The sequence below is a fragment of the Bombus huntii genome, unplaced genomic scaffold, assembly GCF_024542735.1.
Source record: "Bombus huntii isolate Logan2020A unplaced genomic scaffold, iyBomHunt1.1 ctg00000151.1, whole genome shotgun sequence".
NCBI lineage: Eukaryota > Metazoa > Arthropoda > Insecta > Hymenoptera > Apidae > Bombus > Bombus huntii.
This window is the reverse complement of record NW_026099394.1, coordinates 72118-91744: the sequence shown is the minus strand read 5'-3', so window position 1 is coordinate 91744 and position 19627 is coordinate 72118. Positions and strand designations below refer to the sequence as shown.

The 19627-nt window shown below is 40.0% G+C and overlaps 1 protein-coding gene across 1 annotated transcript; it reads right to left on the bottom strand.

Moving 5' to 3' along the window:
• Window positions 1-13380: 13380 nt before the first annotated feature.
• LOC126877357 (organic cation transporter-like protein) lies at window positions 13381-18449 on the bottom strand. The gene is made up of 3 exons (XM_050640154.1): window positions 18380-18449; window positions 14434-14638; window positions 13381-13620 (listed from the first exon to the last, which is right to left on the bottom strand). Exons 2-3 carry the CDS (start codon window positions 14587-14589, stop codon window positions 13381-13383), a joined length of 396 nt encoding a protein of 131 aa, XP_050496111.1. The 5' UTR covers window positions 14590-14638; window positions 18380-18449.
• Window positions 18450-19627: the final 1178 nt, after the last annotated feature.

Below are 19627 nucleotides of genomic sequence, written 5' to 3'. Positions count from 1 at the left end.
CGCCCCCGCGATCCCCCCGCCATCGATGACGTACCGTCGTCCATCGTGGCCGGCGCGAGAAAAACGTACTCGGACCTGTTCGCGGCTCTCAGCGAACGTCTCGTCGCCTTCCTCGGAGGCTCCTCCGCGGTCTCCATCCTGTCGTCCTCTGAATGTCCTCCTGCCGTTATCCTCCTCCTCTCTCCCGTTGTTTCATCGCCAGTCGTAGAAACGCGTCCGGGGGCCTGGCGGTCCACCCTCGAACGGCCGTGGTCGCGAGATATCGACGCAGCGGGGCCCACTTCACTACCCGCGACTGCGCCGGTACTGGGGTATCCCTCCCCTGCACCGTAAACTTTGTCGTTTATGTTCTCCATTTCCATATTGTTGTTCGTTTTTCGCCGAGGTCGTCGTCGAAGTCTCCGTCCTGGTGCCACTCACTCTTTCGCGCCCTGCCCCGGTCGAAGCCGGTGCAGGGCGACAGGGAGCCCCGCGAGAAGGTGAGGTGAGTGGTCTTGACAGGCATGGGCCCGCCAACTTCTCCGAAGTTCTCCGCACCGGATCGGCGAACCGACGGGTGCCAAGGGCACCGATCGGCCGCCACCCGACTGTAAGAGAACATCAGATCCATCGGGGTTTCCCAGGGCATGGTCCTATGCCCCGGGAACCCATGCCCGCCTCGTGCTCCCCAACCTAACCCCAACCTAACCCCAACCTAACCCCAACCTAACCCCAACCTAACCCCAACCTAACCCCAACCTAACCCCAACCTAACCCCAACCTAACCCCAACCTAACCCCAACCTAACCCCAACCTTTTTTTTTTTTTTTTTTTTTTTTTTTTTTTTTTTTTTTTTTTTTTTTTTTTTTTTTTTTTTTTTTTGGGAGAAAAACAACCGGTCGCTGAACGTAGCCACGGTCACGGGATGGATGTTTTATCTAACGGAGGTCTGGAGTGGTTGTATGTGTTTTCCGAGAAATGTGGTTGTGGCGGCATGCGGCCTCGAGAGCGGGCCGAGCCACGTGTGATGTTGCCTCGGAGGTGCCGATGCAATGGGACATACATTGTATTAGTAATCAAAACTCCAGGCAGAAACTGCCTAGCAACGGCGTTTGGAACTTTCTCGATGCTTCCAACGAGTGTGCCTAGCAACGGCGTTTGGAACCTTCTCGATGCTTCCAAACGGATATAGAAAACAAAATGCAATCGTACAGGGAGAAAAATCTCCACGAGGCTGGCATTCTTGCGACTGCCTTGGAGAGTGATACATCGAGCATTTTCGACGATCGCATTTGCGTCTAAGTTAGTTTCGCTTAGTAAGGAGTTATCCCGGTGACCGTGGATTCGTTTGAACTCAAACATTGCTAATAGTATTATTTAATTTAATTTAATTATTCGTAGATCGTATTATTCATTAGTCTTAGTGTTTGTTAGACTTATTATTAGTAGTACTTATTATTTGTTAAGCTTAGTGATAGACCTGTATATACGTGTAAATAAAATCTCGGCTTTGTGAAACGATGGCTAGTCCACATGAAGAGTCGTCGCGCGCCCAAAATTCGAATCGTGACCCGACATATATATATGTCGAGTTTACATTAGAATTAGGGTTAGGGGCGTGAAACGAATCTCCGTTTGGGTTACACGTTGTCGTTATGCAATAGAGAAGACATTGACTAGTGCAAATACGATTATTATAGAACCGGACAAGTAACCGCGGTAGTTAGGTGCTCGAGATACTAATGACAATGATCCTAGGTTCAATAACGAATCCGCGGTCAACGGGATGACAACAGAACGTACTCACAAAGTCTAAGTCTGAGAATAATCACTGATCGCGAAGGCGTTACTCTTGGATCGATGAGATCGCGAGCGAGAATGCCTTTTCCGTCCCGATGATGCCACACAGGAAAACTATAACGGGGTGTGTCTAAGGATACGAGATCATCGGATTCGTCGAGAAAAGCCTTCGTTCAGAAAGTGTTGCTGCTAATTGGTTAATCTCCATATCGGTGGTTAGAAAAGGATGCTAGCCGCCCTCGAGGGAAAGTTGCTAGTGGGAGAGGCCGCTCGTTGAAAAATATGTCTCCCCTATCTTCCCGTAGTTGGGACAAAGACTGTTTGTCTGTTTGAAGGACTTTAGTTAACTAAACCTTAAGATTTATAACGGGCCCTCGGGCTAGCCGAACATGTACTGCGGAGACGCATCGACATCTGGCAATCATCTTACTCGAAGAATAGGGTCTGCACGTGGCGAGCCACGGGACAGAAACCGTTGGAATGTTTACTGTCGCGTGTCGCCACAAATATTTCTTTTAAGGAGAGCTATAGAATTACTTCATACCTTTGTTAGGCAAAGCGTTCATCCCGTGACCGCGGCTACGTTCGGCGACTGACTGTCGCCTCGAGCCCAAGCTCATTATCACAATTCTCGAATAATTACAATCGGGTTGAATAACTACAATTGTTCAATTACAGCTATAGTAGACTCTAGGTTACAATGTTGCGGGGTTATCCAAAATTCCAAAGGCTCCGGTGTTCTTTCATCTCCGACACGGCCATCCTGACTATTACACGTCCTCGTGTGTAACTAAAATATCGTATTTCTTACATTAGATTCGATACAACTGACATTATTTGCGATTTAGCTAAATGTCCAAGTAAGTCAAGGGTCCAGTGCAATAACAAAGTTTCGTTCGGAGGTTTGACAACGGAAAAATAAAAGAGAATAGGAATTTGTAATGTTATAATTTGTATTCAAAGTGTTAGGTGCGTTCTGTGAGTCGCCAGTCAGACCGTAATGACACAACAGATCATTTTCGATTTCGTACACCGGTGAACCTCAGTTTGTTGGATCATATTGCCACGTTGGGTGCATTACACCCAGAAAGCACGTAAGCCCACTCAACGGGTTACAACAAAAGCACGTAACCCCACTCAACGGGTTACAACAAAAAGTACATCAACCCACTCAACGGGTTACAACAAAAACACATCAACCCTCTCAACGGGTTACAACAAAAACACATCAACCCTCTCAACGGGTTACAACAAAAACACATCAACCCTCTCAACGGGTTACAACAAAAACACATCAACCCTCTCAACGGGTTACAACAAAAACACATCAACCCTCTCAACGGGTTACAACAAAAGCGCATCAACCCTCTCAACGGGTTACAACAAAAGCACATAAAACCACTCGGTGTACTACTATGACCACAACGCAGTGTTAATGATCCTCTGAGGTCAGTGTACTTGCATCGTTATTATCACCGCCGTTGTCATCACCGCAGACGTCTAACTCAGCAGGGACGCAACCTTCTGGCATTTTTCTCAGTCTGTCGTGTCTGTCCTTATATGATCGTTTGCCGTCTAAGGTTTTTAGGGTATATCTATCTCCTTCCAAAATCTCGGCTATTACGAATGGACCCCTGAATTTCGGATCTAACTTCGTCTGGTTTCTTTCCTCGTTTTTACGTAACACGAAATCGCCAAGGTTGAACCTAACTATTTTAGCTTTGTTTTTGTCGAACCTATCCTTATCGTATTTGGCGCTTGCTTCTATATTCTTTATCGCCTGCTGTCTTATATGGGAGATATTTACTTCTCTTTCTTCGATATTGTCGGGTAGGGATAAGCCGTAGAGTCTCGCTGTTTTACCGATTAGTAGTTCCAACGGGCTTGACTTAGTCACGCGGTTGGTGGTACAATTTAAGGCCAGTTGTATTTCCCCGATCGCGTTTTGCCAGGACCGCCAGTTGGTTTCTATTGTTGTGAACATGTTTTTTTTTTTTTTTTTTTTTTTTCTTTAGCGTACTCATAATACGCTCTACCTGTCCGTTGGCCCTACTAGCTCCGGTCGCAATTAAATGGAGTTTAATGTATTTATCTTGACAAAAGTCTGGAAATTCTTTGCCCGTAAAACATCTTCCCTGATCCGCTATTATCCGGCAGGGACTGTCGAATAAAAATATAGTACTTAAGTGCTTTAACGGTACTAAGGAAATCTACTTTACAAGTATGATGCAGATATGCGAATTTAGTGAAGACGTCGACCAAAACAATGACATACTCTTTCGAACCACTTTTACCGCTTAGTTTGCCCGTTATGTCCACGTGAACTGTATGCCAAAGTATGCTGGTCTTAGGTATAGGATGTAATTCAGCTTGTATTTTACCTGAACTGGCCTTCGAAACTTGACAAGCGTGACAGTTCTCTACGAATTGGCGAACATACTCCGCCATTCCTTCGAACCAGTAACACTCGCACAGTTTCTCAAGCGTTTTATCCCAACCTAAGTGCATAATTGACTGTTGCACATGGTTAATAACAGATCATCTAAAACCTCTGGGGACAATGGACAAGCAGAGAGTTCTGCCTTTTCTCTGTATTTTACGATGAAGGGTACCGGACCGTAACTCATACGTATTCGCGACGTCTTCCGCGAGCTCTTCGTTCTGTAATTTATTGACGATCCCAGAAATTTGGGAGTCGCGACGTTATTCCACTAATAGCTAGTCTTCGGAGATTTCGGTCAGATTGATTTCTTTCTCTATGACTTCGTTGATCGTAAGGTGATCCAAGTCTACGGGATTTCGCGAGACAAAATTTACGTGGGCTATTCGTTTACCTTCCCGGTACAGAATGTCAAAAGTAAAAGTTTGTAAGTAAGCCCACCACCTGTAAACCCTGTCATTTAAATTTACCTTACTACTGGATGCCTTCAAAGGATTACAATCGGAGACGACAAGAAATTCTCGTCCGTGGAGATAATGACGGAAATGCTTGACGGCGTTCACAACTGCTAACGTTTCTAGTTCGTAAGAATGATACCTAGATTCCGCAGGGTTACTTCTTATACTGTAATATTCTATTACTCTATTTTTACCTTCAATTTTGTGCATTAAAATAACCTCATATCCATCCGAACTAGCGTCGATACGAAGTTCTATCGGGTAGTTCGGGTCAAATACCATTAATACCGGCGCGTCGGTCAGGGCGGAAATTACCTTTTGCCTTATTTTTCCATACCTATCTGTCCAAGTCATGTTTTTATTATCGGAAGTAAGCGCATACAAGGGTTTCATTACCCGTGAAAATTTAGGGACGAATTTTCGGAAATAAAAGGCTAAACCTATGAACTGCCTAAGCTGTGTGACGGTCGTTGACGCAGGTAAAGAACTCAAGGCGTGCATTATACCCGGGTTGGGACAAACTTCTAGGTCGTAAATTACATATTCCAAATAGAGTACCGATGCCTTTAGAAAAGAACATTTTGCAAAGTTAAAGGAGAATCCGGCTTTTACAAGGGTATCTAGTACGGTGTGCAATCCTGTTAGGGCTTGATCTATCGCGTCGGCAATAATTAGGACATCGTCCAAATAGGCGACAACGTACGAATGGCACGTCGGCTGTTATACGTGTTTTCAAAGGAATCTCAAGAATGATCTCTCGTTTTGTTTGTTCGCAACATCGAAGTCAGCAGCCGCTGCTGAATACAATGAAGGAAAGTGTAGTACAGATCACTTCGACCAAATGATTTCTTATGTCACCATAATTAAAAAGGGTCAAATGCTACAGAAGACTTGGCATGCCACTACTCCTGAGGATTTCCGTAGTAAACGCTTTGATGGTTTACACAAAATGGTAGCAAGGAAGAACATAAATATTAGAATATTTAGACAAGTATGAGTTGCAAAATTATTAGGGTTGTCCGAAAATATAAGAATCCCCATTTTCGACGGAGTCAGCATAGTATCGCCGTCCCGAAAATGACTTCCGGAAGAAACATTAAACGCGCACGCACTTATGTTATGCAAATAAAGGACATCGAATGGATCGAACAAAGGCACAAAAGAATTCGAAGAAAACAACAACTTATTATCCAAATTGATCATCTAGGGTAATCAAGGCTGTACACTTCCTAGAATTAGGATGAATAGGGGTTTGGAGAAACCCACCGGCCATGTCCAGAATAATAAAATATCTCGCTTTTGCAATCTCGCGACTTGATCCGCAATGAGGGGTAAACGATACCGATCCGCGACCGTGTATTTATTTAGTTCTCGAAAATCTACCTATCATCTATCTGAACCATTGTTCGTCTTCACGAGTAACGCAGGGCTCGCGAACGGTGAATTACTAGGCTTTATGATTTTTGGCTGTAATTAAATCGCTTGTTCTCTCACGTACTATTCCGCGCTCGCGAAGTTTATTAGGACTCCTTGTACGGCGATGTCAGGATCAATTAATTGTACTTCTAACTGGTCTGTATTTTTTTGTACGAGTACGTAGGGAACCCGTAACGGATGAATCTCTGAATTTTCGAAAAGAAAGATTAATCTACCCTTATCACTACCACGTACCTCATTGTCAACTTCATTAACATCGATCTCGTTTTCGGCGGTTTTATTACAGGCATTAATTATTTTTGTTTTACACATAGCGAGGCTATTTTGTGTAATATTACGTCAAAATCTTGGCTTAAAATTTAACGAGTAATCGCGATATCGTATTGTTAAATAACTATCAGCGAGGACATGAAAAATTTATCTCTAACCACTAACACCTGCAACGGACAAGATTTGAGCGATACGTTTAGTACCAATATCTCTTATTCCTCGCATTACTACTATATCAATCGTTCTTTTGCCAGAAATTCTCAAGACTACGGATTCTTTGATTAGCGAACACTCGGCTCCGAAATCGGGGTAAAATGGAAACGACTCACCCGGATGGCTTGATCTACCAGTTAGCGCCTCCACTACGTAGAAGTCAATTCGACACTCGGTATTGAAATTATATTCAGGGCACTGCTTTGTAAAGGATCTTCCTCCATAATCAGATTGGAAGCTGCGCACCAGGCAGCGGAGTCGAAAACTTGATAGATTCCACACTCGATTTTTTGCACTAGCGACGGAATTAACTCGCGCACGATGGTCGTAAGCTCTTGCACTGTTATAACCGGCACTGATCCCACTTCTGATGTCGGGTTTACATTAGAATTAGGGTTAGGGGCGTGAAACGAATCTCCGTTTGGGTTACACGTTGTCGTTATGCAATAGAGAAGACATTGACTAGTGCAAATACGATTATTATAGAACCGGACAAGTAACCGCGGTAGTTAGGTGCTCGAGATACTAATGACAATGATCCTAGGTTCAATAACGAATCCGCGGTCAACGGGATGACAACAGAACGTACTCACAAAGTCTAAGTCTGAGAATAATCACTGATCGCGAAGGCGTTACTCTTGGATCGATGAGATCGCGAGCGAGAATGCCTTTTCCGTCCCGATGATGCCACACAGGAAAACTATAACGGGGTGTGTCTAAGGATACGAGATCATCGGATTCGTCGAGAAAAGCCTTCGTTCAGAAAGTGTTGCTGCTAATTGGTTAATCTCCATATCGGTGGTTAGAAAAGGATGCTAGCCGCCCTCGAGGGAAAGTTGCTAGTGGGAGAGGCCGCTCGTTGAAAAATATGTCTCCCCTATCTTCCCGTAGTTGGGACAAAGACTGTTTGTCTGTTTGAAGGACTTTAGTTAACTAAACCTTAAGATTTATAACGGGCCCTCGGGCTAGCCGAACATGTACTGCGGAGACGCATCGACATCTGGCAATCATCTTACTCGAAGAATAGGGTCTGCACGTGGCGAGCCACGGGACAGAAACCGTTGGAATGTTTACTGTCGCGTGTCGCCACAAATATTTCTTTTAAGGAGAGCTATAGAATTACTTCATACCTTTGTTAGGCAAAGCGTTCATCCCGTGACCGCGGCTACGTTCGGCGACTGACTGTCGCCTCGAGCCCAAGCTCATTATCACAATTCTCGAATAATTACAATCGGGTTGAATAACTACAATTGTTCAATTACAGCTATAGTAGACTCTAGGTTACAATGTTGCGGGGTTATCCAAAATTCCAAAGGCTCCGGTGTTCTTTCATCTCTGACATATAATTATATAATGACTCATTGAAAACCAGCTTTCATTTTTTGTTGATAGTATGGCAAGAAAATGTGAAGTTCGAACGCTTGTAACGATTGCCTGAGTTGCGTCATCCTTGGTTTTAGGAAAAGATAGGGAAGTCACTGAAGGGTGTCGCGGCTTCGATGTCTTTCGTAGCTGCGACGCGGAGGCCTCTCGGTTGTTCTTTGAACAATCGTCAACGTGGACGAACGTCAAAGCGAAACCACGCGAATTCGGCATTTCCGATAATACGGAACACTGTAAACGCGACTGCGTTGAATTCGTTCGATTAATTCCTAGCAGTATCTATAAACAGTGAACTTAAGGCCCCATACACAACTGCATACGCTAGGTTGTAAGAAATAATAGCTATATAAGTATGTAGCGGCGCATGAGTTAGAGAACGATGCAAATCGAGAGCGACTCATATTATTGTTTTGCCTCGTGACACTTACACAGTCTTGACGTACATGTAACGTCAACAAATATCTCCAACAGACTCAGGAAACCTGAACCGCCTTGCACACGACACCGACTCCCAAAACAAAGGAATATGAATTCGGCACATAGGCATAAGATAAACGAACATCTAGAAGGGCTGAGTCTTGATCGAGTCTTTCAGTCTTTCGGTAACGGTCAAATCGCACACTTGTAATCCTATTTGTCGGGTTGACACTGGGAATGGGGTTGTGGGCGTCAAATGAATCTTCTCGAGGATTAGCCATTGATACGGTACGCACAGGCGTAGTTTATTACAGTGATAGAATTATTACAGTCTTAACAATTGATCACGGCGGTTCGGCACTCGCGACACTAGTGACGATGCTCTCGGGCTCAATAACGAATCCGCGGTCAACGGGATGACAACAGGACGTAGCCACAAAGTCTAAGTCTGAGAATGATCACTGATCGCGAAGGCGTTACTCTTCGATCGATGAGATCGCGAGCGAGAATGCCTTTTCCGTCCCGATGATGCCACACAGGAAAACCATAACGGGGTGTGTCCAAGGACACGAGATCATCGGATTCGTCGAGAAAAGCCCCCGCTCAGAAAGTGTTGCTGCTAATTGGTCAATCTCCATATCGGTGGCCAGAAAAGGATGCCAGCCGCCCTCGAGGGAAAGCTGCTAGTGGGAGACGCCGCTCGTTGAAAAAATATGTCTCCCCTATCTTCCCGTAGTTGGGACAAAGACTGTTTGTCTGTTTGAAGGACTTTAGTTAACAAAACCTTAAGATTTATGACGGGCCCTCGGGCTAGCCGAACATGTGCTGCGGAGACGCATCGACATCTGGCAATCATCTTACTCGAAGAATAGAGTCTGCACGTGGCGAGCCACGGGACAGGAACCGTTGGAATGCCTACTGTCACGTGTCGCCACAAATATTTCTTTTAAGGAGAGCTATAGAATTACTTCATACCTCTGTCAGGCAAAGCGTTCATCCCGTGACCGCGGCTACGTTCGGCGACTGACTGTCGCCTCGAGCCCAAGCTCATTATCACAATTCTCGAATAATTACAATCGGGTTGAATAACTACAATTGTTCAATTACAGCTATAGTAGACTCTAGATTACAATGTTGCGGGGTTATCCAAAATTCCAAAGGCTCCAGTGTTCTTTCATCTCCGACATATTATAAAATAAAGGTACCTCGAACTCTGGTTCAAGAACCCAACATTTTTTTATTATTATTTTCCCATTATTTTTACGTGACATTTTGGCGATCCTGCCAGGATCCATTCCCTTCTGTTTCAATCATTCGCGGAGAGACGCGATCGCGAGATATCACGTCAACGAGAGTTGTAAGTTCTCGTTACGATTAAACAATCGACGCCACGAACTGATCGATTCCCTTATTTCGATTATGATAATAAGGGTAGTTCAATGAAATTTCACAGAATTAACACAACTAAATTAATGTTTATTGCAACAACTTATTAACTAGAAAGATATAAATGGAACAACAAAAAGAAATGTGACTACGTAATGCGCGATATAAGATATGTGTTGACTGTTTGGCTTCTCGAAACGTTCTGATTCTTTCTGGAAGGCGACCCCCACTACCTTCGGATCACGCCACATTCTTTTACGCCAGATAAAATAACGGCCACGAATCGACGTTTCTGGAGGTCGCCCTGCTTAATGAACCATGCGCTTGCCACTACAATGTTTGTTTTGCCGGGCAGCCGCGACGATCCGTCCGCGACATTATAGTGCCGCGACCGACAGTTAAGAATATGATCTATGGCAAGCCGCATGGCGTAACACTTCAGTGTAAACGAAGTTACGATTTCAGTCTACGGACATTATTGAAGATCGAAGGATTCGAACTACTTGTGTTATGAACTTTGGTGCCAATAATTTACCACGGTGGACCAAATCAACCAATAACCAAAGTTATAAATCCTGGCAGGAAGAAAGGCACGTGTTATTGATATCAACTGGTTAGCTGGAATGTTGAATAGGAATTTAAAGAACCAACTCAAACTTTATCGATAATAAAATATGGAAAATATGACTGCAAATAATGACGTGAAGAATAATGGAAATATTCTATAGGATATTTGAATGTTTATTAGAGAATTTTAATAATAATATGGAACATAAAGAAGAAAGAAATTCGATGATACTAAATAATGATGATACTGAAAATTTCAGTGATTTTTATTAATATAAAATTAACATTAATATAAATAAAAACAAAATCTATTATAAATGATATAGACGAACGTTTTAACTAAATATCGTTAGAAAGAAAAGTGACACAAGTATACATACGAAACAATACAAAAAATCCGCATCTATCTAGAGAAATTTGTTATGAATTTCAAAGTCTGTATAAATACGTATACTAATACATAGAGCTTCTAAAGCTCTAAAGTTTTAATGTTTAAAAAAAAGTACAAAAATATTTCTATTAAAATATATATGATATTTTCCACGGTATTTTCTACGTAGTTTCTACAATTAAGGATTTCCTCGTTCCCATCGATTTTCCTCTAGTTGTGAGACCCTCGGATAATCACGTCCCTTTCATTTTATCTTCGCTACGCTCGATTATAAATACGGAACTGAATATAGAATTATTTGCAAATCAATGAATCCGATGATGTAATTTGTTACGCGCTCGAAACGAATTAGTATCACTTATCTTAGTTTCAATCAATACCTCACTTTCTCAAGTCATTGATTAAAATACGATTTACACTCGTACAGATCGAGTTTAATCGTTTAATCGACCTTGATAATTAGAATAGAAATAAGAAAATTCGAACGCCAAATCATTAACGAACCAGCCACTTGCTCACGAATCTTGTCAACTTGGCCTTGTTTTGTCGAACAAATTGTAAATTTTTCCAACCTCGGCTTGAGTCATCGATTCAGGGTTAATGCACGTCACCTGAGTTTCTTTGGTCTCGATTTTCACAATTGGAATGCTGTCTGCAGGACAAACTTGCTATTCGATCAAGAAAACTCGTTTCAATGACTCGTCTGATGAACTTTCAATCAGCGTTCTTACGTTTCAACAGAGTCTCTTCAAAAGTTTCAATCAGGGTCTTAACGCTGTACTTTCAGGGTATAAAATATCTTTCAAGACAGAGACTAGTCTAGATTTTCTCTTCAGTATATTGATATTAGAACAATAACTGGAAAATATATTTCTACAGTATTATAATTGAAATTTTTTCATGTAGAATTATAATAAAATTTTGTATTATAAATTGCCTGTATTATGGATATCAGACAATGAATTATCGATCTTATATTAAACAATTTATCAGAATTTTCAATGGAATATTTAAAATGTTACTTGATTGTTTTATATTATTATGTGATATTTTTACGAATTTTAAATAAGTTTGCTAGAAGAAGATGTTCATTTTAATTAAAACCATATACACGTATGTATATATATACATAGATTTATAGTTGTGGAAGCGTTCGTTGTAGAACCATTCATTCGTTACCTTCGCTTTCCGTTGGGAAGTGAAAATTTATGAAAACCCTGGTATGCTATAGTTGTCCAGAAATGAAAAGCAATTTTGAACAACTAATCCTTTGTAATCAGAATATTGTCTCGTTAAAAGAGAAAACAAAATTATAATTGATCGCGAGTATAGAGGGAAAATATTAGTATAGAAAATGATTGCGAACTAACTACCTTTAAATATTATAAATATTCAATGGTATATATAAATCCAAATATCTTAAAGTTTCATATTTTTATCTTGCATGAAATTCTTATAAAACAGGAAAATTAATTTTTCTCTGTCTCTCTCCCTCTCTTTGATATAAACGCCGCAGTTAAAAAATAAATATGTATGACCTCATGTATATTCATATGTATTTAAGCATCTTCGTAACTTTGAATGGTTTTCTATTTCATTTAAATTGTTGCATGGCAACGTGAGTTCTGTTGCGAAATTCATATACTTGTAGAAACGTCAGTCGTAAATCAAGCATAACAACAGTTTTACAGTATGTTGTAGAGATTACTTTGTTATTTAAACTTAGAGATCTTCCTGCTTACAGTAATTACAAAAAGTAACTGTACACCATCGTATTTAGAACAGCATTTATATATATACCAATTAATTAAGACTAAGTCTTAAGATAAGACTGATTAAAATATTAGCTTTCGTATCATTTGTAATACTTTCATACATGCTTATAAATAATTAATGCTATCAAAATGAAACGTAAAAACTGATTTAAAAAAAAGGAAGAGAGACGCTTCATTGGGAAATAAGGATACATACGTACAAGTACTTTTTGTAGCCACTGTGTGGCTTTCAAACTCAATTCCAGGGCAAAAAAGAAATTATTGAAAAACGGTTACCTAATATGTACATCATAGTGAAGCAATTATCAAAGGCGAATTTTAATATCGTAGAATAAATTTGAATTAGAGATCGGTTGAAAATAGAAAAAATCGTGTACGTCGTCCTTCTGTGGTTCGTTTACATTTAAGAGCGCCTATGTGACTAAAGTCACCTAGTTCTTACAGAGATATGAGAAAAACAAGAAACAACGTTAGAGCAGAAGGACGGTTTCGTGTTTCAAGGGCGGACGACCGAGAAGTCAGAGTATGCGAGTCGAAAAGCGAGTGTGTTGCGAAAGTCAGAGGTAATTGAGTCGTTGAAGAGTAGAGTCGTTAGAGGTTTCGAGTTATCGAAGAGTAGAGTCGTTAGAGGTATCGAGTCGTCGAAGAGTAGAGTCGTGAGAATTGATAGAGTTGTTAGAGAGAGAGAGTGTGTGTGTTAGATTCGTTGTGACAAGAGTGATCAAATAACTGTAAAGTTATTTGATATAGATACGAGTATTGCATTTAGTTCCGTTAAATAAATATCGTTCTCTGTCCAATTTATATCTGTATATTCAGTTTAATATTAATAAATTGTAAGTAATCGAAAAAAAATTTCTATCCTTATTTTTCAATATTACAGAATCCAACGAAAAAGCGACACAAAGTGAACTGCCAGAAGCTACCCGCGAACGCAGTAGCCACCCCAGCGAGAAATCCCATTAAATTAGCTCCGAGCAAAGCTGGTATTCTTCCATATTGATCAGCAACCCATCCAAAAATTAATCCTCCGAAGATAGCGCCGATGAAGAAGATACTTTGAGCTATGGTTGGCAATGCATCATACTGACAAACCCATCCCAGCTGCAACAGAAAACTACAGTCGAATGATTTACTTCTGATCACGATCAGCATCACAGAAATCTTATAGCAATTTTAACGCCTCGATTAAACGAATTTTCGATCAAAGTTTCGAAATTCCTAATGAAGCGCGCCTCTGTCCTTTTTTCTTTCCCTTTGAGGAAAAAAGAAGGAGAAGCTTAAGACCCTGCGCGTTCTCGCGTCCTTCTTCTGGATGCTTCCTACCCCTCGATGAATAATTCTCCTCCTGACGAGCGACGCAAAGTTCATGGAAATCCACTGGAGCAAAAAGTCTTGCAATTTATGTCGAACAAATCTGCGTGTTCGCGCTGTTGCTCGTTATAACGTTTTATTAAAGTTTCTTTTCAATCCGATATTTTCATTTTCAGTTTTATCGCAACCTAGTTTTATCAGCTTTCATAATTCGAAATTTTTTATCCTTTTTTTTTCTTTAAGTATTTTTATAAATATTTATTCGATTGTATTTTATTTGGCAATGTAACGCTTGAATTTAGAATGTACTCTGTAATTTCACTACATGCACTAATTATTACTGCAATATGTACTAGTAATTCTGTTACGTACTATAATTTTCCTCTGTGGAAATCGACATTGTTAATTTTCCCACTTCTGAACTATCGATCTTTCCACAAACGTTTATTCGACCCTTTCCATCGTTCTTCTTTCTTTCCAAAAATTGTACACTACGCTTATTTTTTATCGAAATAGATCATGCAAATAATCGAATACGACATACAAGGTATAAAGGGATTGATTGATAGGAACAGATAAAATATTCAAAAAGCAGGAAATTACAAGTCGAACATTTTCTGTCACCTCGGATGCCACAGACGCATAAGGGACGGTGGTATAATTAAATTCCCATCCTTGTTGGCAATCTTTCGTTGGCCACGATGGGTCCGGTACGTGGCTTCCATTTAGCAAAATTTCCGTGTAATTTACATCGTACATGCTGCATCTCGAGTAATCTTCGCGGTTGACTGGTATCGCCAGCGACAGCCTGAAACGAAGGAGAAGATAACGTAGATTGGTTCACGGTCTTCGATGCCGATGGACGTTCCGACAAGCGAGTAATTAACGTTCTATTTGAAACTCGACAAAAAACATTGGGAATCTCGAGTATTTGTTGAGCTAATAATATTGATTGTTAGTCGAGTCTGATAAAACGTATTTGATTGGAATTTCATTTAAAGCGAAGAAAGTTATTTTCAATTGTAGCTGGATGTACGTTAATTGCTGTTTTCCTGTCTTTACAAATTACTCATTCCTTTGTTTCATCAGCCTTTTCGATTATTATTGTCTCGTATTATTATTGTCGAGTATTGTCTCGTGGTTATTATCTCAACGCTTTTATCGTGTCAATTTATTGCGTTGTGTTCATACGGGTTTGTAGAATATATAATAAACAATGCAATGAGAAATGAAAATGAGAAAATTTTGAAGAATTATTAAATGAGGTAAATTGAAGGGAAAGAAGTTCTGTGAAGGAACTGGATTGGATCTAAACAGATAATAAAGAAAGATGATCCAAGATTTGCGACCTCCGACGTAAGTCGAAAACACTTACTCATTAATAACGAATGTCATTAAGATAATTCAGTGACGGTAATTGCGTCTGTTATTCTGATGAATGTTACATAACGAGATAGGAAGTCGATGTCATGATGACTGGCGCTGTCTGAATCAAATCAACCCTATTCACAACCAGATAATACCGTCAAACGATGTTTACATTATTATAATATGAAATCCAATTTGAAGGCTTCGTGAATTTCTATTATCCTTCAATGAAATTATGAAATAATGGCGCAATTTAATGATAAAGATTATTATTATTTCATTAGGCTTGCTGTATAATTTGCTAGATTGTCTTCAACCAGATAAATATATCAATAATTTTGGCAATGGCTATCATCACATACTTTATCGAAAGAGAGAACATTGGTTCTCTTTGATTTTCGATCGTTGAATCGTCGAAAGAAAACTTCGCGGCTCAGAGAAAGTTCTCCTACAAACACGTACATAGCATAAAAATCGGTAACACGCGGAAGTTCTACAGGAAAAAAATCAAAAAGACTTGCTGAGCAAGGCAAGAACTTTTCAATAGAAGGTGAGCATAATAATAAATAACACTTGCACGGATGCTTGCGGAGGAGTCGTTGACTATATTAAACTAATACTAATTATGAAACAATGTAACAGTAACGGTACTAGTCGTAATTAACATACTATCGTTAACATTATCGTGATATCGAAATTTCTTCCCACAAGATCACCGATTAATTCCATCGATTTGCGAAATTCTTAGTGTTCGATGATTATCATAGTCGAGGAAAGGTATTTACAAGATATTAACATCCGCATCTAATCACATCTCGTAGCATCGCGACTTATCACGCGTATCGCCTAACCTTTACATGAATATTGAACGAACGAACACTTCGAACGCATTATGCAAGTGTACGTTACGTTTTTCATTCGCCGGTAAAAGCTTTCAAAAACCAGTTAATGAGCGAATGATACGTGGCATGCGCGAAAGAAACGAATGCTTGCCCATAGAATAGCTGAAAATGATTCGAAAAGTATACTAGCAAAATAACAATAGATTCAGATGATAACTGACCAGTCGACCAGGATTAGTCACAGCCTTTTAACAATTCTATCGATTTTTTGCTACTATTATACTTATTTACTCCAAAGCTAAGATCCTACCTAGGCTAAACTAAACGTTAACTATGACTCACAGTTGGAAAATGCACTTATCTTATAAGTAATCATTTATCAATTACTGAGTTCGTTAAGTTCTATTTTTGTTTGCTGAAAGGAAAAAATCTTCCATTAATTAATCATCGCTATATCGTTGTTTGCTATTGTCTTTCGTCTGATCGACAATCATTTACCCATTCCATCGTTGTAGAACTCTTCATTTCTGGTTCCTATAATCTGGTATTTAATATCATCGAATTTATTTTGAAGCACGTGCACGTGCCAAAAAATTAGTTCACGGAAGTTTTATGCATTTCTGTGAAATCTGAAAGGGCAAAATTGCAAAGTACACGTGTGACACGTGGAAATATATAAAATATCGGAAAGTAGCACGCTTTGTAACGTTTAATCGAGGTAAAACAATTTTTTATCCAGCTTCTAGTTTTTTCTTTCGCTTCCTTTATATTCTGAAAAATATGCGTAAAAATCCGCAGGCTACGTATTATGACGTAAACGGAATGGAACGAATCAATAATAGAATAAATTAAATAATATTAATATTAAAATATTAAATAATATTAATATTAAAATATTAAATAATATTAATATTAAAATATTAAATAATATTAATATTAATATAAAAATTATAATAATAATAATCGATAATAAAAGAAATTAAGGACAATGGAACACATATTCGATTTATACTAAATATCCGCGGCTGTCCTGATATTTATTGCCAGTCGCGTACATACGTTCAAGTTATAATTTCTAATACCATTAGAAAGTTAGGAGAATTTTAATCGAGAACGAGCTCTATACCCTTTGAACGTAATTTGTTCGTCACTAAATCGCTGCACGCGGTAAACACTAACGAGCAGCTCTTAAACAAAAGTATTTGTATGTTATGGTCAACAACGGGGTGACTAGTTATTAGCGCGTTCTCCTGTTTCATTGAAATTTTAATTGCATCAACGTAGTACGTTCTATGGTCGACGTCTGAACACAATTGTACGGATCGAATGTCTTTACGTAAAACTGTCCCGTGCACATTGACGATTCGCGGCCAATCAACGATATCAGGCCGAATGTTACGTGCTCAACGCTATTTTTTAACGTTCACGCTCTCATTGTTTGCGCGAAGGTTCAACGCGTTCGCGCGGCGTACGCGATAATACGCGCTCCGGAAATTTTATCCAAAGAGCATTGTGCGAGCGCAACACGTTGCGACACCACATCCTTTGACTCTCTCGAAACGTCTTAATAACGAATTATGGTGAAATCGAACCATGCGCGTATAGCAAAAAGCAATCGTTTCTAGCCGTTCACTTTGAACACCGCGAAGGTTAATTTGGCAACTACATATATATCCATGTATTGTGTTTCTAACGATTGCCAAATGCTATTTTCATGCATATAGTGATGCCATCCTTTTGTTACGAAGGATTAGCATCAGAGAAATTTTCGGCTTATTACGCATATTGGAAATGTAACGTAAGATTCATCTTTTTTTTTCAGCAAATATGCAGAGATACGCACAGGTGCGTTTGAGTATTAGAGCACCTACTGGTTACATTTATTGGAACGCTCTAGCGGATTTTACGCTGTAAAACATACGACGTGAATGAAAGTTCGGATTCATAATAAAATAAGCAGAAGATACAATCGGAAAAAGGATCTCAGCAAGACGATAGTATTAGGACAGCGTTAGGAAACGGTAGGCCAAGAAAAGCCGGTCGAAAGATGATTCGTAGAACTAAAGGAAAGTGTTGAGATATTGATCCGTTTCATAGCGCCGATGCGAGCGAAAAGCGAACTAAAAATTGCGCGTTTAAGCACTAAAATGTCTATATACTATCACGAAACTACGAAATATTACTAATCTTCTATTTACAACGAAGCTCGTAAGTCTCGTGACCAATTTACACGAAAAAAGATCGAGTTAGAGACACGATAACGCGTTAATGAAACTTCTAATCTCTAAATCTCTAGAGAGAAATCCTTAAAAGCTGTAGATCCTTAATAAACAATTTACCGATTACGACGATAAGTCCCCTGATGCTCGTAACCAATTTTACACAGAAAACGGATCACCAAAGTTGCAAGACTTTTGAGTTGGAGGGAATGACGCGTTAACGAGAGCGTCGCGACGTATAATGTTTACAAAGTTTGCGTGGAAATTAACACGATCAGGAATAAGCTGGATCGTTGTCACCGTTTACGATCGTGTTTCCGAGATGAAAGAAACAGCTACTATTATGCAATCGATCGTTTCGAACTAGTAAACGGTGTAGCGAAATAAAACTCGGTGTAAGTCTTAACATACGTTCACTAGCAGGAACGTGTTTTATTGAAACTTTTACGACTCGCTACCGGCTGCTCCAGCCGTTGCATTATTTGAATAACATCGAAGGTTGTTGACCTAGCAACCGAACGAAGGTGCGATCCAATTGGATGTGGATGTAATTACACCTTGAAATACCTTTCGTCATCGAGCATTTCCAATTCCCCGCCGAGTGTCCTCCATTTTTGCGCTTAGTCTTTACGCTCGATATCGTCGCGATTTGCAAGCACTCGCTAGCAACAGAATGTGCGATCGTCGTCGCGCGTCGCCGTTTCGACAGAATTAACGTCGTTGGAATCTCACAACGATTGAGAAACCGCATATTTACTTCGCGCGAAAACCACGATGAACGAGTTATGTCTCGTTCGGGCTAATTTCTTTGAAGTAGTCAATGTGTCGATTTTTAATTTATGCTTCAAATATGTAATATCGGAAAATAAGGATAGAAATTTTTTTCCGATTGCTTCCAATTTATTAATATTAAATTGAATATACAAATATAAATTGAACAGAGAACGATATTTATTTAACGGAAACTAAATGCAATACTCGTATCTATATCAAATAACTTTACAGTTATTTGATCACTCTCGTCACAACGAATCTAACACACACACTCTCTCTCTCTAACAACTCTATCAATTCTCACGACTATTCTTCGACGACTCGAAACCTCTAACGACTCTACTCTTCGACGACTCAATTAGCTCTGATCTTCGCCAATACACTCCTGCTCGGTCGTGCTCGCTCTTGCTCTCGTCCTCTCTCTCTCACACACACACACACACACACTTTTCGGCTCACATACTCTGGCCTCTCGATTGCCACTCCTTGAAATGTGGAACCGTACTTCTGTTTTGACGCTGCTTATCTTTTCTCGCGTCACTGTTACTAGGCGCTCTTGGATATAAACAAACCACGAAAGACGACGTACACGGT